This window comes from Chiloscyllium plagiosum, chromosome 28, assembly GCF_004010195.1.
Source record: "Chiloscyllium plagiosum isolate BGI_BamShark_2017 chromosome 28, ASM401019v2, whole genome shotgun sequence".
Taxonomy (NCBI): Eukaryota; Metazoa; Chordata; class Chondrichthyes; order Orectolobiformes; family Hemiscylliidae; genus Chiloscyllium; species Chiloscyllium plagiosum.
Window position 1 is genome coordinate 45,633,535 of NC_057737.1, and position 23,408 is coordinate 45,656,942.

Consider the following 23,408-nt stretch of genomic DNA (forward strand, 5'->3'; position numbering starts at 1 on the left):
CTTCCTAACCTGCAATCTTCTTCCTGACCTCTCTGCCCCCACCCCCACTCCAGCCTATCACCTTGACCTCCTTCCACCTATCGCATTTCCAACGCCCCTTCCTTTTATCTTAGCTGGACACACTTGCCTCATTCCTGAAGAAGGGCTCAGGCCTGAAACGTCGATTCTCCTGCTCCTTGGATGCGGCCTGACCTGCTGCGCTTTTCCAGCAACACATTTTCAGCTAACAAATTTGTGAGCATGCCTTTGGAGGTGGTAACCAGCAGGGTAGATAAAGGGTAAGTCGGGGACGCACTATACAGCAAACGTTGGTTTAACTGGCAGTTTATAATCTGGTGCTGTTGATAAATGAGGAAAAATTATATATCATGTACTTTGGCACGGCTTAATGTATTATCGTGATCTCCATGTCTGAGTAGTCATTTGAAGGCGCAAGTAACAAGTCTGTCTGCTGGTAAGTTTTGTTTAAGGCAAAGTTGCATCATTCAAGTGATTTTATTTAAAAATGGGGTCATAGGAGAATGTTTGGGAAACACTATACAATATTTACACTCTCTTCCTCTTACACCGAAAGAAGCCTTTTGTGATTGCTATTGCTAGCTTAACCCTGTATCCTGCTTTCTCTTGCTTTCAGTCCTGTTGCCTTTCAGTCCAATCCTCAGACTTGGCATTCTCTTTAACAATGTAATCTCTTTCTTTTAAGCTAACAACTTAGTACAACTGTTTGTACTCATATTCATGGTAGCTTTTTATTTCCTGAGGGAGTGACTTGAGTAAGGATGTCAGGTCTCTCTGAACACCACATTTCCCAGCCCCCTTCATTTATCAAAACAAATCAAAGCATTTCTCCTTTTTCTGCCAAAGTGGATGATTTTCCACTTGTATTCCATCTGCTTGTTCTTGCCAGTTCACTTAATCTGTCCCGGTCTGTTTTTGAACCTCCCTTGTATCCTCTTGCAACTCTTATTCAGACCACCTACGTATGCCATCAGGAAGTTGGAAATATTGCAGTTTGTCCTCACACCAGCTGTGGTTCAAGTACTGATCTTTCCAGCCCTTCTGGTAATAGCCTGGCATCCTGAAAATGACTTGGTATTTGTACACTCTGCTTTCTCTCAACCAATCCTCAATCTATACCACTATATTATCCCAAATCCATTATGCCTTAATTTTGTTTACTAACCTGTGGTAAACATCAAGGAGAGAAAGTTGCTAGCTTAAAAGTAAGATTTAAATTGTTAAAGAGCATGCCAAGTCTGAGGATTGGAAGGATTTTTTAAAAAAATCAAAGATTACAGAACTGAAAACAAAAAGCAGGATACAGGGTTAAGCTAGCAAAAGTGACCACAAAAGTCTGCTTTCAGTGTGAGAGGAAGAGTGTAAATATTGTATAGTGTTTTCCAAACATTGTCCTACTATGACCCCATTTTTAAATAAATCACTTGAATAATGCAACTTTGCCTTAAATAAAACTTACCAGCAGACAGACTTGTTACTTGTGCCTTCAAATGACTACTCAGACATGGAGATCACGATAATATATTAAGCTGTGCCGTGTTTGAAGTATCTGATATATAACTTTTGCCCATTTATCAACAGCACCAGGTTATAAACTGCCAGTTAAAACAACGTTTGCTGTAAAGTACATCCCCCTACTTCCCCTTTTATCTATCCTGCTGGTTACCACCTCCAAAAGAATTCTCATAAATTTGTTAGGCAAGATTTCTCCTTAATGAACCCACATGGAATCTGCTTAAGCATTATTTCTAAATGCTCTGTTCTTTATAATGAACAAAATTTTATAATAGACTAAAATATTCCAATTAATCTAACTAGCCTACAAACTGGTTGATTTCCTTTCCTTTCCAAATAAGGGAAAAGATTACATTAGCAGTTCAGGGGTCTAATTGGCCTTTAGCCCCATTTTGTTTCACTCACCTTTTCAGTGATAGTGTTTACTTCCTCTCTCGTTTAAGCTTTTGAATATCTAGTAATTCGGCAAAGCTAATGTCTTCTATTGTAAAACCAGATGCACAGTATTTATTCAACTCTTCTGCCATCGTGATTCCCTATTACTTCCCAAGTCTCATTCGCCAAGGTATTTACGTGCACTTTAGCTGCTCTTCCTTCTCATACTTTTAACAAAGCTCTTGCTATCTGTATTGATATTACTTGCAAACATGTTTCCTCTAAGCCACTTGCACGCACAGCCAATGAGGTTCCCAACAGATGGCAGTGAATTTTGATTCTGAATCAGAGAGGCCTGAGCAACCAGAAAACAATTAAAGAGACTGCAGCTTGGAAATTGCCCTCAGTTTATTATCAACTAGTTCTGCTTTCCCTATGCTACAAGTGACATTCTCAAACTCAAAACACAATGTACTGTGCCCTCCCAACAGCCCAAACCTTCCAAGGTTTACTAACAAATTTATATTATCTAAAATGTGTGACATACATCTGAGTTGCTAATGATATAAGTCCTATTATGTAATTATTCATGCAGTGCTGTGGAACTGTCCTTACTTGTGTAACCTGGATTTGGAGTAAGATGATTTTTCTAGAGTTTATAAGGATGTTTTGTTTCAACATCTTAGAATTAACTTGCCTCAGATAATTTGACTGAAGTGGAGTCAATAATTAAATAGTTTTGTTCTAAAAGTACATCACTGCCAGTCAAATGTTGCATTAAAATTAGGTTAGTCTGCCAGCATAACTTTATACAAGTGTACTAACATTCCCCAAGGTCCCTCTCAATGAGGCACTTTTTGTGCACATGCTGTCTCTGAAAGAATTTAGTGATATTTTGCAAGTTATGGGAATGAGTGACTACTTTTTCCAAGAATAATAATAACCAGATGCAAGGTTAACATTTTTGGGCATGTAACCAAGCTTTGTTTTCCTGCCTGAATTTCTTGGCCTAAGCATGTATTGGGTGGAGCCTCTACAGTAACTAGTTTTCAATCATGAAAAATCATTCACTTTTCCTAGTTAAGGATTATAATTTTCCACTAACCAATTGAAAGAGTTTTTAAATCAATCTTCTTTGGATAGACTCATTTTGCTCACCATAACACCATCAAAGATTACATCAACAGGCCAATTTAATTATGACTTTGGATATTTTATATACCTATAGGGTAGCAAAGATTTGAACATTGAACTTCTCGCCCATGGAGAGACACTGCGTCACAAGACTCCTTGGTAAAAGTTATATGCTGTGCAATCTCATTTTGTTAATTATTGTAGGGAACAAGCTGACCTTGTGCACAAACCATATGAGAAAACTTGAAGGCAAATAGAATTTCAGGTTGTTTTTCCAGGTCTGTCTAATCTCCTACCAATAGTACTGGTTAAAACTTGTATTGGGAAAGTATTATCTAATAGGATTATTAATCTCATCAATTTTTTGTAGATCAGTTAACCATATTTGTGGCTTGTTACAAAATGAAGTTGTAATAATTTATAAAGAAGTAAAAGTAGTGTTGACGTTGTTATGAACAGTCCGAAGACCATCTCTTGGGTCCAGAAAAGTGTCCAACCTACAGGTCATTTTGGTTAAACACGATCGATGAACTGTGGATGCTGCTTGGATAATGTGAACTTTGTACTGAACGGAAATAGTGAGTTTCTACAGCAATCATGTACAGCATGATTTTCTAGCTGTTTCCATAGTGCAATTTTCTATAGCATGGGGTTGCAGAGGAACGCAACTGGAGCATTATCGTAGAACGACCTGTACCTAGGTTATCTTGGAGCAATGTGATCTCAAGGTTTTGATTGACAGGTGAAGTTAAGTACATTTTGCAACAATGCTGCAGCAGCAGTGGCCCTCTTGTGGCGTAGTGGTGTCTCACCTCTTTGGAAAGCCCAGGTGAAAGTCCCACTGCTCCAGTGCTGTGCAATAACATCTCTGAACAGGTTAATTATAAAAAAGTTTATATTTTAAAAAATTATACACTAGCAATACTAGTGATGTTTGCTGCTAAAACATCCAGCCGCCAAAACATTTTGTCTGCATCTCAAATTAGTAATATGGTACATGAGTTTCAGTGCCTGTATGCTGCCAGATATGTGTACTGCAAATTCCAAAAACTGGAAGATTATACCAAGTGTCACATTGCATCAGTTCTTATAATGCACAAGGTCTTAACAATGTTTCCTTTTAGCTCCAAGATTCCAGGCATGTGGTCTGTCATAGCATTCTGATCACGACATTGACTTTGGTTCCAGAAATTGCTCCCATGCGCAAGCTTTGGAGGCTTGGAGAGCAAGAAAGGAAATTGGAGGGGATGCTGGTACCACTCATCCAGCTCGTGTTTGCAAAGCTTTTAATACTGTTTACAACAAAACATGTGATTCTACATTGGACAGCATTTGCTTTGTGAACCTGTGCAAAAAATTATGCTGACAACTGATTTTAGATTAGATTAGATTAGATTAGATTACAGTGTAGAAACAGGCCCTTCGGCCCAACAAGTCCACACCGACCCGCCGAAGCGAAAATTCTACATTGGACAGCATTTGCTTTGTGAACCTGTGCAAAACATTATGCTGACAACTGATTTTAGGATTCAGTCAGGCATGCAATTTGGTGCACTTGTACTGAAGTTCTCTAAGTGTGACCTGAGAAATGAACCAGTGCCTTGACCAATCAAGTTAACTTTTTCTTTGAAATTTGAGTTTGCCAGTCATTATGAAGAGGTATATGCCAATGTCTTGATATATCAGAATTTACTTATTAATGATTCAAAACTCCAGTCATGTAGGTTTTTCCCCTTAACTGTGGTATTCCTTGTGAATGGCCTTGAATACAAAATAAGAAGATTTCACAATGTTTTTCAGCAATATGCATTCTATAGTAACTGGCTTCCTAACAAAATAGGATTGAAGTTTTAAGCTAACAGCGTTTAAGATGCATGCAATTACTACTAAATCTAGGAGAATAGTTTTGAAAAGGTTGCAAAGGGTGGTGATATTTTCTTAACTAATCTTTTTCTGACCACATTCTGCAGTTTGTTTTTAAAACCTTAGGATATGCTGTCTACATTTAACAATTGGTATATTGGACTTGGAGGGAAAACAATCTACAAATCTCTTTTTGGCTTTTGTACCCTGATTCTTCTCTTGTTTGCACTCCATTGCCTGCCATTTCAGATTTTTAACAGGCCTTTTGTTCATGGACTGTCTCCAGTAATCCTGCTCCTTTTTACACCAAAACATCTGATATTTTAGTGGAAAAAAACCAAACAACTACTCATCTTGACAAATGTTAGGATGAAGGCTGAACAGATTTGGAATTTGCTACACTGGCCTAGCTTATTGGCATTTTTTTTAGATTAGATTACTTACAATGTGGAAACAGGCCCTTCGGTCCAACAAGTCCACACCGACCCTCCGAAGAGCAACCCACCCAGACCCATTTCCCTACACCTAACACTACGGGCAATTTTAGCATGGCCAATTCACCTAACCTGCACATCTTTGGACTGTGGGAGGAAACTGGAGCACCTGGAGGAAACCCATGCTGACACTGGGAGAAACTCCACACACAGTTGCCCAAGGTGGGAATTGAACCTGGGTCTCTGGCGCTGTGAGGCAGCAGTGCTAAACACTGCCACCGTGCCGTCCTCATTTCTACCCTCATTTGCGATGACTAATATAATCCAACACCTGCGCACCTCAAATGTTTGACAACTAAGCAAAGTTAAAATCAAGTTATTCAATTAGCATTGCCTGTGTTACTGGATTCACCTCGAGTAACTTTTACAGCACTTCATTGAACAGTCCTGCAGAATCTAAATGCATTGTCATTTAGAAGCAGTCGGAGCAGAAGTAGAGAAAGCAGATATTTTTCTTAGTGGCCCTTCAACTTGTGGTTCATTAGAAACCTGACAATTATATTTTGATAAATGTTATCAAGATCTGACTGTGTGGTTACTGTTTAAGAGCAATGTGTGTGGTTAGTTCTTGATTAGGGGCTGATAATAAGTAGTGGTCTATTAGTGAACATGCTGAGCAACACGGCATTAGAGTTTTGATTTTGACCCATGCAGATGAAAACTTCCTTGCATTGATAATAAGAATGACCAACCAACTTGACAAGGGTTTTTAAGTTAATCAATTTGCTGTTAATTTATGCTGAATTAGCCAGTTTTATTATTTGCATGCATCGCCTTAATCTTATAACCAGCTGAGACTGTGTGTATTTACACTTTGAGGCCACAAAACAGTTTTCTTTCTGATTTAAAGAGCTTTAATATTTGAACCAAGTTAGTTTCCTTCTGGATGCTAATTCCTGAAATGTGGTTGTGGATTTTCTGCAGAGAACTTGACAAATCTTTTTAAGAGGACAATTCCCACGAGAGAATAGATTATTTCATTGGGGTTGGAAGGAGTGTTTAAACTAGTTTGGCAGTGGGTGGGAACCAGAGCAGTAGGTCAGCAAGTGAAGCGAGGAGTGAGAAACTAACAGGAAGCGCTTACCGAACACTCTGTAGGATTGACTGTCTGTCTGAGGTGTATTTGTTTTAATACAAGAAATATGACTGGTAAGGCAGAGACTTAGTTGAGAGAGCAACAAGACTAGCAGCTTAATGTTCTGGTATTTAGATATTTCAGGCAATATAGAGGGGGATATAAGAAGTGGGGGAGTTACATGACTGAATAGGGAGATAATCACAGCTGTACTAAGGGATGATTCCTGGGAGGGCTCATCCAGCAACTCTGACCGTATTAGGCAGGAACTGGGGAGGTAGATTTGGGGTGACTGAGGGCAAGTCCATATCTGACACTGTTGGATTCTTTTAAAGGCTAGTTGATTAGCGTTTAGGACAGGAATATTCCAGTGAAAACAAAGGATAAGGATGATGAGAAATTGAGCTCTTTCAAAAAAAAAAGGAGGCATACTTAAGGTGTAGAAACTGAAGACAGAGCCCTTGAAGAATATAAAGAAAGCAGGAAACCATTTAAATAAGGAGTTAGGGCTAAATGGTGGTGTTCTTGGAACAAGACTAAAGAAAATCTCAACATCCTTTATACTTATACAAGGAGAAAGAGGATAGCTCACCAAAGAGTCGGTCCACTGAAGGACAAAGGAAGGAATTTGTGCGTGGAGCCAGAGGACATGGGTGAGGTTCTTAACAAATTCTTTCTTTTTTGTGTTCACAGAGGAGAATGGCATGCTGGATGGTGAGTGCAGAAAGGGGTAGATTAATATTCTAGGGCATGTTGATTTTTTTTAAAAGGTGGTATTGGGTGTTTTGAACAGCATTAAGGTAGGCCAGTCCCCCAGGACCAGATGGGATCTATCCCAAATACTGAGGCAAGGAAGGAAATTGCTAATTGCTGGCACCTTTGTATGAAATCTTTACATTCCTTTTAGTCACCGGTGAGGTCCCAGAGGACTGGAGAATAGTCAGTGTTATTCCTTTGTTTAAGAAGGGCAGCAAGGTCAATCTGGGAAATTACAAGCTAATGAGCCTTGCATGAATCATAGGGAAATTATTGGAGAAACTTCTTGTGGACAGGATTTACTCAGATCTGTCATGCCAGGCTGTTACAGAAGGTGGAGTCACATGGGATCCACAGTGAGCTGGTAAGTGGATGTCGAGCCGACTTGGTCAAAGAAAGTGGCGAGGGTGTTTTTCTAACTGACCACTGGTGAGATGCAGGGATCTGGATCAATGCTATATCGTTGTTGTCGTTGTCGTCACAAAGACTTTGGGAGCTATACGTGGTGAGGAGGATTTCCAGAGGATACAACAGTATAGATAAGTTGGAGTTTTGGGATGGAGAAATGTAGATGGAATTTAAACCGGGCAAATCCAAGATGATTCATTTTGGAAGGTCTAATGCTGGAGGGAAGTATGCAGTAAATGGCAGAACCCTTGGAAGTATTAACATACAAAGAAATCTTGATTATAGGTCCACAATTCCTTGAAAGTGAATAGAGTATTAAAAATTAGCAAGTCATGTTACAGCTGTAAAGCACTTCAATGAGGGCATATTGCATACAGTTCCAGTCGCTACACTACCAGAAGGATGTGGAGGCTTTGGAGAGGGGACTGAAACAGTTTATCAGGATGTGGCCCAGTTTGGAGGGTATTAACTATGAGGAAAAAAATTGGATAAATATGAATGTTGGAGAATTAGGTGCGACATGCTAGACATTTATAAAATCTGAGGGCATGGATAGTTTTCCTAGAGTAGAAATGTCAATTACTAGGGTACAGAGGTTTAAAGTAAAAGGGGATAAGTTTTAAAGGAGATGCGGCAAGTATTTTGAGTGGTAAATGCCTGGAATGTACTTCCTAGAGGAAGTGGTAGAAACAGATACAATAGTAATGTGTGAGGTACCTTGGCAGATACATAGTCAGATATATAGCACAAAAACAGATCCTTTGGTCCAACTCGTTCATGCCAACTAGATAACCCAAATTAATCTAGTACATGATTCACATCCCTCTAAATCTTTCCTATTTGTATACCCATCCTGATTCCTTTTTAAATGTTGTAATTGTCCCAGCTTTCCCCACTTCCTCTGGCAGCTCATTCCATACATATGGCACCCTTTTGTGTGGAAAAAGTTGCCTTTTGGTCCCTTTTTTAAATCTTTCCCCTCACCGGAATAGGCAGGAAATGGAGGGACTACAAGCTGCATCGAAGCAAAAGAATTTTACTTCAAAGGTGCTGTGTTAGTACAGTCTTGGGTCTGTTCCTGTCCTGTACTGTTTTTTGTCTTTGCATGTTGAGGTCTTCAGTCTCCAATGATTTTTGCCATGACGTTGAGTATGCCTGAACATGTTGCCCATCATAATGGTTTATGGTTGGAGGATGTGTCAATGCTGTAAATACAGGGTAGTTGCAGCATGTCCAAGGTGAGTGGCTTGTTCCAGTATTGTTTGCACGCATTTGGAAGACTCATTGTAGGTATTTTCTAATTGGCCTGCAAGGATCTGTTATCTTGCACTTCTGAGTTCAAGACCTACCTGCCCCAGCCTCTGGCTCAGAGGTAGGGACCGTACCAGTGCACCACAAGAGCCTTTGCAGTTTGTGTAGATGTGGGCTTAAGCATATGGTAGAACCTTATTCATGCTTACCTTGGCCATTAAAATGTAATTTAATTAAGCTGGTCTGTCAAATGCTGCATTCATTATCAATGCAATTTAAAAATTCAGTGTTCTTAACTTTTGAGTAACAGATTGTGTTTTCACAATGGTCTTAGACCTTTAGTCAGTCCTGCAGACAAAAGTCAAACTTGTGTTTAGTTTTGAATGATGCTCTGTCATGATATGTGAAATATTAGAACTTGCTAGAAATGTAACCTTTGTCCATCCTTATCATTCCTAGAGCTGAACAAGAATCCTGTTGATGGTTTTTCAGCAGGATTGATCGACGATAATGACCTATACAGATGGGAAGTACTTATCATAGGCCCTCCTGATACGCTATTGTAAGTATTGAATCCATAGGCCTATTCTTATGATTGTGCTTTCTTTGCCCTTTCAGGAGTCCAGCATGCACCACGTAGTGATTTGCAATATTATCCTTGGGCATACTGATAACTTGCTCCCATTTGCAGAAGGGGGTAAAAAGGTTTTGCAATTGTATTAACTTGAAACATTTTAATACACTTTTTAAAGGCTGTTTGAAATGGGTTCTTCAGTTTATAATTGAGGAATAACCAATGAGTAACTCAACTTTTCAGATTTTGAAAAGACCCTTCTAACAAATTGCTCCTCATCAGTTATAACCAAACCAGATATTCAGCACTTCATACACTACTCCAGTCAAGACTTTTATTGGATGAAACTAACAAGTTGTCAAATATTGTCAGAGCTGAAAATGTGTTGCTGGAAAAGCGCAGCAGATCAGGCAGCATCCAAGGAGCAGGAGACATTCTTGAAGAAGGGCTCATGCCCGAAACGTCTATTCTCCTGCTCCTTGGATGCTGTCTGACCTGCTGCGCTTTTCCAGCAACACATTTTCAGCCTTCAGGACTCAACATTTGAGTTTAATAGTTTCAGACTGCGAACACTCTTCTCCATGTTCATTACCCAGTCCTATGCCCCAGTCCAGTTTTAGTACTGTTTGTGGTCACTATTGTGATGGTAATAAGAAAGAACAATACACTGCATGGAATTGGAAGGAAAAGTAATTACATGTAGTCTATAATGGAAATGAGCAGTTGTAACAGAACCTATTACAAGTAGAAATTATGCCAGTGAAGAACTGATGTGTACACATTGGATGAAGGAATGACAGCTTGACTAGAATTGTTTCACAAAAGTTGGCATTTTCCTTCAAGTCTGAATTTTACTGGTTACTCCTTGGAAGACACTATATAGTGAATGGATCAAGCTAGAGGGAACATTAAGGCAACAGATTTAAAGACATGAGGGACAAATTTTTTTTTAAGCCGGGTGGTTCATGTGTGTACAATGAACTTCGTGAGGAAATGGTGGATGTGGGTACAATTAGTCTTTAAAAGACATTTGGATAAGTACATGAATAGGAGGGGTATGGCCCAGGCACAGGCAGGTGGGACTTCTAGTTTGGGCATTTGGTTGGCATAGACTGGTTGGACTGAAGGGTCTGTTTCCATGCTGTATGACTCTTATTCTATCAGTTTGTTACCTGTAATGTGAATATGGTGGAAAATTTCAGATACATTGAGGTACAGATGAGCAATGCTGGAAGTTGGGATAGAGAGTTTGGATATGGTGTGGATGTGTGGTCAGAGGCTTATTCAATTAAATGGCACTATGGTTAAAAATTATTTTTTACTAGTTCAGTTTCAGTAGTTACCAGGTAGATGGATGAAATCAGTCCAGGAATAGAGTGAAGGCATTACTTTGTTTAGAAGAAATGTCTGTTCCACCAGTACTGGATGTTGGGTAAATACAGATCATACAGTAGAGGAGTTGAGCTCTGTCTATATGTAGTTGCAATCTGACATGGTTTTGAAAGCTGATAATGTGCATTGTTGATGTAAGTTCTTGATGATTAGTCAAGAAATATGGAGGTGGGGGCTCAAAAAATGGACATCGCACTAGAGATTATGGGATTCCTCAATTGCAAACTTGAATTTGCAGTGATGCCTGTACTGGATAGGTGGAGCCTTTACAAGGCATTACATTTATCAATCTTTAATTAAATAAGATGTCTTAGTTCGACTACTAGTCCATCTTTCAGAAGGAGAAGTTTTGAAGGCATTAACAGTGAGGATGCTGGGGAAGAGGTCTGGATAGAAAACCGAAATACACATTTCCAACTGAAATTATTTATAGATCCCTGCCTGGAAGTGAAGCTTATAAAGAAGGTTGCGAAAGTAAGTTGGATAGGAGCTTAAAGGACTACAAAGGTAAATGTGAATGGGGCTGACTGATTTGATCAACATTGTGCAGACATAGACTCAATGGACTGAATGGCCTCCCTTCTGTACCTCCTCCGACTAGGTGAAAGATCAGAGGTTGTGTCAAAGGAAGGATTATGGGAGTCAAATAATCAGGAGGAAAGCCGGTTGTTTTCAGAGGAAAGACTACAGTCCTCCTGGCCTGCAAGCATGTTCAATTGAATTCAGCCCTGGTTTTTTGATCTATCTAGGAAACCTTCTCTTAAGAAAATGAGTGAAATGGGCAGCACAGTGGCTCAGCAGTTAGCACTGCTGCTTCAACGCCAGGAACCCGGGTTTGATTCCAGTCATGGGCGACTGTGTGGAGTTTGCACATTCTCTCTGCCTGCACAGGCTTCCTCTGGGTGCTCCGGATTCCTACCACAATCAAAAGATGTGCAGATCAGGTGAATTGGTCATGCTAAATTGCCCATTGTGTTAGGTGCATTAGTCAGAGGTAAATATAGGGTAGGGGAATGGGTCTGGGTGGGTTACTCTTCGGAGAGTTAGTGTTGACTTGTTTGGCTAAATGGCCTGTTTCCATACTGTAAGGAATCTTATCTAATCCTTGAGCTTTTACCAACTACCAGATTCTCTGAATGTGGATGGATTACCCAGCCTATCTGTTTGAACCTGAAATGATCTGGCTTTAATTTCCGTTTTAACTATTTACCGGACTTCAGTAGCTCATTCAGACGGTTAAAATTGCACAGCGCATTATTTGCATTTCTGTTTCAAATTGCGCTAATCCTCACAGCACAACACTCAACTGTGTCGTGGGCCAGAAACAAAGGAGCAGTTGTCAAGGATTGCATTACAGATCTGTCAATTTCAGACTGCACCTTAGTGAGAAAACCATGATAGTCAAAATTATTTTTGAAAAAACGTGATTGAATTTGTTTCCTTCTGTTTGTCATACTCTTAGCTCATAATGTTTTGCTCTTGCTTCACATTTTCCTTTAAGTTTCTGATTGTTTCCATACTATCAAATTCCAGGAAACTGGTTTAAAGTGGTCCATCTTGTTTACTGATGCTTTAGAAATTGCAAGAGAGCCAAGACTGGTTGTGATACTATCTTTAAAAAGCATATTCTTCACGATCTGTTAGTATACCGTGAAAACCGCATTTCTGAATATCTGTTTTCACTACTTTGTTTTCTGAACATGGAATTGCATTGGTGTAACTGGAAAACCACCTCTCCCAATTAAATAAATCAGCTGGCGTGGCTGAGTCATTACTTTATAAATCATCCATCCCTCAACTGCGAGCATCCAGTTGGTCATGATATCCGTGCCTTTACTCCTATTTTAGTGAAGCCCACCAAATGGGGTTATCTCCTGGTTGCTGTGGATGTTGCCATGTAGAATTAACACTTGAGAAGTTAAGCTGTTGGTGGATCTGGACCCATGGATCCAAATGAACAGTTTTGATGGGCAAGCATCTGTGAATTAAGAAATACAATTGTATGGTTTCAGAAGTCACCCAAGTGCATTCAAATAGTTGAGGTAACAACAGTGTGAACTTTAGCCCAGATGAGATGAGGCTGGGACAGCTATCGGCAATATTAGAATGGAAGCAAATAGTCTTTGTGATGGAGAAGATATTCTTGGTCAAAAGGGGCATTGGGATTGAAAGCAATCTGGTTTTAGCCACTGTCCAGGGAGAGGGGCTTTAGGAGAGATGAGCCGCAGTGGTTTTGATCTTTTGATGTTTAATCAATGTGGGAGCAAGAATAGAAGTCACTAGCATATTCTGATTTAGGTAGGTGCGAATGGAATCTGACCAGGACAGTGCAACTCAGCAGGGCAGGCATTGATGAATGAGTTGAAGTGATTTACTTTGAAAGTAGCAGAGCAATACAGAAGGTTGAAGACCATGTACCATGATCAGTCATTGAGCTTGGGGACATTCGTTACAACCATTTTTGCGCAAATTTCAGTGCGGACTACAAATGGCACAAGACTTTTACACTAAAATGATTTTCAACTTATCACATTTACTTCAGCTTTTATTAATCTGCACTGTAAAAACTTGAGAAATTGAACATAACTGATTGTCTTGTATTTAGCATTTTCTTCGAGGCAGTCTAGTTTAGACTAGGTTTCCTTAGTGTGGAAGCAGGCCCTTTGGCCCAACAAGTCCACACTGACCCTCTGAAGAGTAACCCACCCAGACTCTTTTCTTTCTGGAATTGGGATTGAGGATGATATGTTGGTACTGAGATGCTTGGAAGTCCACAATCTGCAGACTCTGCATTCTAAATTTGAAACTTTACAGGACATTTAGTCAGGTAGCCTGGTTATTGGGTTTTGGCCTCCCTTTTGTGAAGTCTTTTTGAGTTCAGTGCCTTCCTGCCCTCCGTGTTGGTGTGTCTCGAGCTAAGAACTCCTGTGAGTCAACTGGAATTTTTAAAATATCCTTTATGACCTCTTTCTAACGTGGACAGCAAGTTTCCTTCCATGGTCTGTGAATATGCTGGTTAGGAGGATTAGGAATGTTTTTTCAAAAAAAAACACACGCAGGGCTATGGGGGCGGTGTGGGATGGGGATGAGATCCTCTTCAGATTCAGTAGGCTAAATGGCCACCTTATAAAACATAGGGATTCTGTGGTCCTTCATTAATGCTTCAGGGTCATTTCTAAAGCATTTCTGTTGTACCCCTGATGGCCTCTGATCTGATTAGAGCAGTTGCTATGGGAGTCTGGCATTGGACCCTTTTATTCTCCACTGCTTTGAAATACCTTCTGTAGCTTGTCCAAGTCTCTAAAGCACATGGGAGAATAGAAATTACTGGTAAACCATGTCCCCAATTTACAACCGTGATGCCATAGCAGTACAACTTTAAAAATCCAACATATGAAAGTTTCCTCATACTATACTGTATTTTCAAACTAATCAGCCATGTTTTGACGCAGCTATGGAGCAGGTGGGACTTGAGGTCTAGCTTTTTGGCCCAGAAGTAGGGATGTTACCACTGTGCCACCACCCTTGGGTGGCTGTCTCTTGCATTCTTTTCCAATTTAAGTATAAATTGATTTGAATGGACTCCCTGTACTATTTTATCCTCCAATATTCGTATTTAGCAACTATGTAGAATCCTGTCACAACAATAAAGAAGAATAATCTCTAATGAAACTGTAATTGAGTTTTATTCTACCCAATTTGGAGAGCTAGCAGGTAGTCTGCTTTGTAACCCTGTATTTTCAGAAATAAGGTCAACACTTGTGTGCGTTGGGCAAGTTGCTTGTTTTCTACAGTGCCACCTGTTAACATGTATCTTCCAAACTATCCTGTTTAGAATGAAAGAGCTTTTTCAAAAGGAAGACAGGTTTTCTGTTTGATGCTATAAAACTTTAGTTTTATGCCTGTCTGTTCAGCTGTATTGCAGGGCCATATAGATTTAATGAGCCAGATTTGGTTTATGACCTAATGGTTAATGTTACATATATCTTGAATTGTGATCTTAATTAATCCTATTAAAGTGTTTGCCCATTTTGCATTTTTCTCCTTCAATGTTAATGGCATCTGTCAAAGGATGAAGGCTAGCATGCATGGGAGCAAAAGTCCTATTTTCAGGGTCACGAAAATACTACAAGCAGTTCTAGCCACAATTTTAGGAAGGGTGTTTTTGGCCTTGGAGGCAGTACATGAATAATAAATAATACCTGGGCTCCAAATGTGAAGCTGGGGTAATATTAAACGAGCTGGGGTCAAATTATTTGGATTTTAGAAGGCTAAGGGTTGATTTGGTTGCAGTTTCATGGTATTAAAAGAAAACAAAAATATTGGGAAATCTGTATTCACTAGTTGAGGAATCTTGGACTAAATGACCAAAAACTGGCTTAAAATTCAAACTACAGCTTTTGGAAGTGACATTAAAACTCCTTTTCAGAGGTTGGTAAATGACTAGAACTTCCTGTTGCAGGTGGTAATAATTTTAAAATTAAATATTTTGTTAATGTATTCAGGAATATGGGGCAAAGACCAGTATGTAGAATTGACTGTCGGAACAGGTGATTTTGTTGAATGGTGGAGAGGATTGACAGGCTAAGTGGAGAAAGTGAGGTCTGCAGATGCTGGAGATCAAAGTTGAAACTTTATTGCTGGAACAGCACAGCAGGTCAGGCAGCATCCAGGGAACAGGAGATTCGACGTTTCGGGCACAGGCCCTTCTTCAGGAATGAGCAGAGAGTGTTCAGCAGGAGAAGATAAAAGGTAGGGAGGAGGGACTTGGAGGAGGGGAGTTGGAAATGTGATAGGTGGAAAGAGGTCAAGGTGAGGGTGATAGGTCGGAGTAGGACGGAGGCGGAGAGGTCAAGAAGAAGACTGCAGAAGACTGCAAGAAAGTGAGGTCTGCAGATGCTGGAGATCAAAGTTGAAACTTTATTGCTGGAAAAGCACAGCAGGTCAGGCAGCATCCAGGGAACAGGAGATTCGACGTTTCGGGCACAGGCCCTTCTTCAGGAATGAGCAGAGAGTGTTCAGCAGGAGAAGATAAAAGGTAGGGAGGAGGGACTTGGAGGAGGGGCGTTGGAAATGTGATAGGTGGAAAGAGGTCAAGGTGAGGGTGATAGGTCGGAGTAGGATGGAGGCGGAGAGGTCAACAAGAAGACTGCAGGTCAGGAAGGCGGCCCGCCGCATCTGCTCCCAGGAGGACCAGTTCAAAATACGTACAACACAGATGGCCTCATTGGACTCATCCACCGCCAAACAACAACAACCCGACGGTCGGAGGAGGAGCGTCTTATCTTCCGACTGGGAACCCTCCAACCAAAGGAAGGAGGCCATCTGTGTTGTACGTATTTTGAACTGGTCCTCCTGGGAGCAGATGCGGCGGAGACGAAGGAATTGGGAGAATGGGATGGCGTTTTTACAGGGGGCAGGATGGGAGGAGGTGTAGTCCAGGTAGCTGTGGGAGTCGGTAGGTTTGTAGTAGATGTCCGTGTTGATTCGGTCGCCTGAGATAGAAACAGAAAGGTCTCGGAAGGGGAGGGAGGAGTCCGAGACTGTCCAGGTGAATTTGAGGTTGGGGTGGAAGGTGTTAGTGTAGTGGATGAGCTGTTCAACCTCCTCGTGGGAGCACGAGGTAGCGCCGATACAGTCATCAATGTAGCGGAGGAAAAGATGGGGGGTGGGGCCAGTGTAGTTGCGGAAGATGGATTGTTCCACATACCCTACGAAGAGGCAGGCATAGCTGGGGCCCCTGCGGGTGCCCATGGCTACTCCTTTTGTTTGGAGAAAGTGGGAGGATTGGAAAGGAAAGTTGTTCAGGGTGAGGACCAGTTCGGTCAGTCGAAGGAGGGTGTCGGTGGAAGGGTACTGGGTGGTACGGCGGGAGAGGAAGAAGCGGAGTGCTTTGAGTCCTTTGTGATGGGGGATGGAGGTGTACAGGGACTGGATGTCCATGGTGAAGATGAGGCGTTGGGGACCGGGGAAGCGGAAATCCTGGAGGAGGTGGAGGGCGTGGGTGGTGTCACGAACGTAGGTGGGGGGTTCTTGGACTAATGGGGACAGGACCGTGTCGAGGTATGCGGAGATGAGTTCGGTTGGGCAGGAGCAGGCTGAGACGATGGGTCGTCCGGGGCAGTCAGGTTTGTGGATTTTGGGCAGGAGGTAGAAACGGGCGGTGCGGGGTTGTGGGACTATGAGGTTGGAGGCGGTGGATGGGAGGTCCCCTGAGGTGATGAGGTTATGGATGGTCTGGGAGATGATGGTTTGGTGGTGGGGGGTGGGGTTATGGTCAAGGGGACGGTAGGAGGAGGTAAGTAGCCTATTGTGCATCTATACAAGATTTTAAACATGATGCTGGAGTTACGTTCAAGCAGTTCCTGTGAGAACTGTAAAGCATGTGTTTTTGACTGCAAGTGTGCTCTGACAATGCTCCAGATAACATGGTCATTATTTTCAAATGTATTTATGGCAAAAATTGTGTGCACAATTTATCAAAAAAGGAGTCAGCTAGAAGAGTTAAAAATTGGTGCTGTGTGAATTTAGAGTCTTAGCTAATGATTGCTTTGGACATCTCTCATTTTGATTTTTCTGTCTGTCTTCCTTTTTCTTTTCCCATTTGTTAAAATAAAACCCAAGACATAAAACGATCAGCCATTCCCACTTTTGCGTGACGTCCATCACTTGGATTATAGTTTACTTGATGGTGAAAGTGAGGGAAGAAGGGCCTGTGCCCGAAACGTCGAATCTCCTGTTCCCTGGATGCTGCCTGACCTGCTGTGCTGTTCCAGCAATAAAGTTTCAACTTACTTGATGGTGGCCTCAACTCTACTTTTCTGCCTGATTCGCATAAATAAGCTTTCAATACATGTAATGACCAAGCCATTCCCACTTTTGCGTGACGTCCATCACTTGGATTATAGTTTACTTGATGGTGGCCTCAACTCTACTTTTCTGCCTGATTCGCATAAATAAGCTTTCAATACATGTAATGACCAAGCTTGTCTCATGGGGTAGAGTTTTTTTGAAGTATCAGAGGATGAGGGCACCAGCAGATGAGGTGATCTATGTGGACTTATTCCAGAGACCCTCTGAAATTTTTCCTCCTGTCTGCAATATTTGGGAGATCCTTCATTCTGCAACTGTGCTCCCTAGTTTGAAATTCACCTGAGTGGAAACAGCCTCTCAACACATACCCTTTCCAATCCCCTCAAATATTTTAAGTCCCCTCTGAGCATATCAACCTAATGAACCTCAAATGCAAGCGTGCCCCTCCTTTTGTAAGGAGACCATCTAGAGTCCTCCTAGTTGTGTTCTCACCAATGTGCTACAGTGGTAGTAAACCTTATCTACTTTATATTGCTTCCCTCATTTTAAAAAAAAAAAATCTTGTTTCTAATTTTTTTTTATACCTGCTTGTTAACCTTTTTGTGATACATGAATGTTGCTGGGTATGGAGGGTTTGAGTTATAAAGAGAGGCTGGATTGCCTGGGTTTTTTCTTTGGAATGTAGGAGGTTAAAGGTTTATAAAATAATGAGGGGCATCGATAGGGTTAATGATAGGTGTCTTCCCTTAGGATGGGGGAATATGAAGATTGGGGGCATACTTTTAAGGTGAGAAGCAAGAAATTTTAAAGACACGGGGGGTTTAAGTTTTTAAGTGATTAGAGTGTGGAATGAACTGAGGAAGTGGTGCATCCAGGCATTGTCTAGGACTGTAGTTCCGTCCAGAGTTGTCTCCTGGCGTGTTTGATGGCTTTGCGATGATCCAGTCGCACCTGCATCCAACATCTCCAACATCTTAGCTCTTAGTTTGTTTGACCTTTTTACGTAAAGCTCTGTAAAATCAGTTGGTCATCAAATGATCCTTTTCCCCCGCTTAATTTTGTGCTTATCCAGTTTGATATTTTCTGTGAATTAAATGTATTTGCTATATTGTGTAAATATTGTATCTTTATTTACAGTGAAGGTGGTGTTTTCAAAGCTCATCTTACATTCCCCAAGGACTATCCTCTCAGGCCGCCGAAGATGAAATTCATCACAGAAATCTGGCATCCAAATGGTGAGAATCAACTCATCAGTATTGGAAATATTTACCATAGATTGGGGCATTGATGATTAAGAAATGAGAGAATTAAGAGGAGAAAGCATAAACTTGAGTTTTGACAAAATCTGCTAACTTCCAGTGCCTGTAATTTTAACGTTTTTTTTTGTGGGGTGTGTTTGGCAGATAAAAAGGGTGTGCTGAATATTGTCGAGTTATAGCCTGCAGCATACTGCTGTTGAAATATAAAACTTGAGAAAGGATGTACTGGCACTGGAGGGGGTGCAGAGGAGGTTCAGGATGTACTGGCACTGGAGGGGGTGCAGAGGAGGTTCACTAGGTTAATTCTGGAGTTGATGGGGTTGGCATATGAGGAGAGACTGAGTAGACTGGGATTATATTCATTGGGATTCAGAAGAATGAGGTGGAAATCCTATCTATTCCTTTTCATAATTTTATACCTTTTTTTATAAGAAAGTAGAGAGGATGCTTCCACTGGCAGATGGAACTAGGACAAGAGGGCATAGCCTCAAGATTAGAAGGAGTGAATTTAGGACTGAATTGAGAATGGTCGTAAAATCTATGGAGTTCCTTGCCCACTGAAGTAGTTGATGCTACTTCAGTACCTTTTTTTTTTAAAGCAAATTAGATTTTTTTGAACAAAGGAATTGAGGGATAGGATGAGTGTGGGTAAGTGGAGCTGAGTCCATGAAAAGATCAACCATGATCTTATTGAATGGTGGAGCAAGCTCGACGGGCCAGACTGCCTTCTCCTGTTCCTAGGTCTTCTGTTCTCCTAAACCACGTACTACTTAGAAATTCTGAAAAACCAGTAAAAATAACAAGCACTAATGAAAGTAAAGCCTGCAATCCAGTAGTATACTCAGATCATTTCCTATCTGGAATAAAAAGCAAAATGTTTGGCAGATAAAAAGGGTGTGCTGAATATTGTCGAGTTATAGCCTGCAGCATACTGCTGTTGAAATATAAAACTTGAGAAAGGATGTACTGGCACTGGAGGGGGTGCAGAGGAGGTTCACGAGGTTGATTCTGGAGTTGATGGGGTTGGCTTATGAGGAGAGACTGAGTAGATTGGGATTCAGAAGAATGAGGTGGCAATCATATCTATTCCTTTTCATAATTTTATATCTTTTTATAAGAAAGTAGAGGATGCTTCCACTGGCAGATGGAACTAGGACAAGAGGGCATAGCCTCAAGATTAGGAGGAGTGGATTTAGGACTGAATTGAGAATGGTCGTAAAATCTATGGAGTTCCTTGCCCACTGAAGTAGTTGATGCTACTTCAGTACCTTTTTTCTTAAAAGCAAATTAGATTTTTTTGAACAAAGGAATTGAGGGATAGGGTGAGTGTGGGTAAGTGGAGCTGAGTCCATGAAAAGATCAACCATGATCTTATTGAATGGTGGAGCAAGCTCGACGGGCCAGTCTGCCTTCTCCTGTTCCTAGGTCTTCTGTTCTCCTAAACTACGTACTACTTAGAAATTCTAAGAAACCAGTAAAAATAACAAGCACTAAAGAAAGTAAAGCCTGTAATCCAGTAGTATACTCAGATCATTTTGCTTTTTATTCCAGATAGGAAATGTTGCAGGCACAGGTCCCACCCGCCTCTGTATCCACGGGCGATATGTTCAAGACCTACTGCGAATGCTCAAAACCGCAGATAGTAGCAAACCCTCCCATTTAAATGGCAAACCTAACTCTCCAGAAGCCCCCCCCCCCTCCCGAGTTGTTTCTGCAATGTTCCATGTAATACTTTTGGGTTGCGGATAATTGAAACTGTGGAAACCGAATCAGAGGAACAGGAGTTCTCATGGACTGGAAATTAGAAATAGAAACAAACGCTGGAAATCAGGTCACGCAGAATTTGTGGAGAAAAAGTTAACATTTCAGGTTTATGACCTTCAGGGCTGGAAAGTGTTTAATGTAATTGGTTTTAGCAAGTATAGTGTGGGGCAAAAAAAGTGGGGGTGGAAGGAAAATAAACTTCTACCATAGGATGGAAGGCAGGAGAGATTAAATTATGAAATACATAAGTTTTATTTGACTTTCATGCAATGGCTGCATATGCTTGTAAACTATGCTGCAATTATGGTTTTTTATGCTTAATTTTTTTGTGGAAGCATAGAACATTTTATTATTGTCACGTACAGAGGTACAGTGAAAAGTGTACTGTTAGTGCTTTACAAGCAGATCGTACCATACACTTATATCAGGGTTTCAGAATAGAGTGCAGGATACAATGTTACAGCTGCTGGAAAGGTGCAGAGAGATTAACATTAGAGGTTCATTCAAAAGTCTGGGAACACAGTTTAACTTAATTGTTTTCTACAACTGATTATGCTTGAAAGTCATGGACGCGAACTGTTCTTCTACTCAAATGTATAATGAAATATCACTGTCAGTGTTAATTGCTAGTGAGACACTTTCTGACATAACAGTACTATTTCCAAATTCTAAAAGTGGTGAGGGAGGGATATGAAATGTTTATAGTCCTACATTTTGAAGTTCTTAATTTAGCTATTCTTTTAATCTTCTGTAGTTGAAAGAAAATAAATCATACTTCAAATTATAAAGGCCTTTTTTGTTTGCTTTGACATATTCCTTTATTATACATGTCAACAATTCAGGTGGTGTTTATAGGTTCAGATGCATAACTTTCCCATCTGCATTTAACTTGGCAGTTTTTATTTTTAAAATGATGCCTTCTGATGCCAGGTTCATCAATTTTTCTCCAATCGTTTTCCCAAAGTTAATGATTTATGTTTCTACTCGATGGGTCAATTAGCTCAGATGGTTGGACAGCTAATTTGTGATGGTGATGCCAATAGTATGGGTTCAGTTCCCATGCCGGCTGAGGTTACGTGAAAGACACTCCTTGTCAACTTCTTCACTCCCCTGAAGTGTGGTGACCCTTGGGTTAAGCGACCACCAGTTGTCTCCTTGAGAAAGTAGTCCTGTGGTCTGGTACAACTGTGGCAACTTTACCGTGCATTCTAAATCTCATGTAGTATTCTGCACTATAACAAACTTTACAATCTATCTTCCATTATCCGGATGTAATGTCTGTTTCATATTCATATTGTAACTTTCCAAAAATATAGTTTATTCATAACTTTTGCAGAAGTAAATTTCAAAACCTTTCAATTTGCACATAAAATGCAATAAATGTCAACTTTTCTATGCTGCACTTTGAGATGCCTCAATACAGTTGCAGTGTAAGTATTTTTTAGATATACATCTTAAGGAGTTTGACCGTTTCCAGCCTGTCAGTGGGCGATGGCTGAAAGGGCTTTGTCAATGGTCGTTCTCCCCCTTTGTGCCTTTTGTAATGTCTGCTCTAAGCTTTACTGACCCCTTAGCATGTAGCTTTCGAGCTTGGAACGTACTACTTTGCAACAATGTGTGGTGGGCAACCTTTCACTGGAAGATGAATAAGTTTGTTAGACTGATGAGCAAGTTTCACCAAAACGATGATCCCTGGCAGAAGTTGATGTTTTTGATAGTGTATGTTCCTAAGAGCAGCTCTCAGCCTGGTCGTGGTGCAAATTTAAACATTCTGCCAAATGACTTTGATCTGCTCCAGGAACAATCCGAATGGATCTACCACGTCTTTCTGCAGGGCTTTGGGAATGTTACGTGTGGACCAACATCTGATGGACTTGTGGTCAGCGTTGGTTTTCTGCACAAACTTCTCAATGAGGAACATGTATGCATGTATGTACGTATGGTGTCAACTGCTTGGAGCATTTCACAATAGCATGGCCAAACACCAGGGAAAGGTAGAATCTGATTACATAGTGACACTTAGAGTTCGCATACTGCGGGTCTAAGCACAGCTTGATGCAGCTAAACAGCTGACTGTCATGAGGGTGACCTTGGCTTGGGTCCCTCCTTGATAGGATCTCTGACCTCCAGGCAAGGTTTATTATAAAAACGTTGCTTCGTCTGTGCAGAAATACTATTCCACTCTTTGATGAAAATCTACTGGAGCTGTTTGGAATATAATGGAGCTGAAAGTTGATGTCACTGTATATGCACTTAGCCTTCAGATTTTGTAAAGCTCATCAGATGTAATTTGACCATCTTTCTGGCTGTTTAAGATTGAATACCAGAACAGAAGCAATGCAGCCAATAATGAATGAATGTAAATCATAAATTAAACCTTGAATTCCAGGTGTCTCAGTTTTAATAATTTACTCAGCAGTGAACTTGGACTTTACTGAAACATGAGAAACAGGGTCCTTTTTCAATTTGTCTCCCTCCATGAGGAATTTGTCTGTCCTTAAATATTTGGCCATTGGCTTTATTATTTACTCCCCTTCAAACTCAGCCTGTAGGCTGTCTTGTGTCTAGCTGCAAGTAGCTGTCAGGCAGCAGAACTTGTCTCAGCAGCTGCTTATTTCTGTTGCTTAATCTTCTGGTTTGGAATTCTGTGGATTTGGCCAGACTGGCTTACAGTATCTAATCCCAACTGGATTAGTTTTCATGCACCCACCAGATAA

General features: G+C 40.8%; 1 protein-coding gene across 3 annotated transcripts in view; it reads left to right on the forward strand.

Annotated features, from left to right (window-relative positions):
* The window catches only part of ube2g1a (ubiquitin-conjugating enzyme E2G 1a (UBC7 homolog, yeast)), a 71,549-nt gene that overhangs the window by 37,624 nt on the left and 10,517 nt on the right, over window positions 1–23,408 (forward strand). For all 3 annotated transcript variants that reach the window (XR_006315833.1, XR_006315832.1, XM_043718815.1), the window contains exons 2-3: window positions 9,349–9,451; window positions 18,806–18,903. Coding sequence is in view for 1 of the 3 variants with exons in the window: in XM_043718815.1 (XP_043574750.1) it covers window positions 9,349–9,451; window positions 18,806–18,903 (201 nt within the window). In the remaining 2 variants the exon portion in view is untranslated. The remainder of the gene's footprint in view (window positions 1–9,348; window positions 9,452–18,805; window positions 18,904–23,408) is intronic.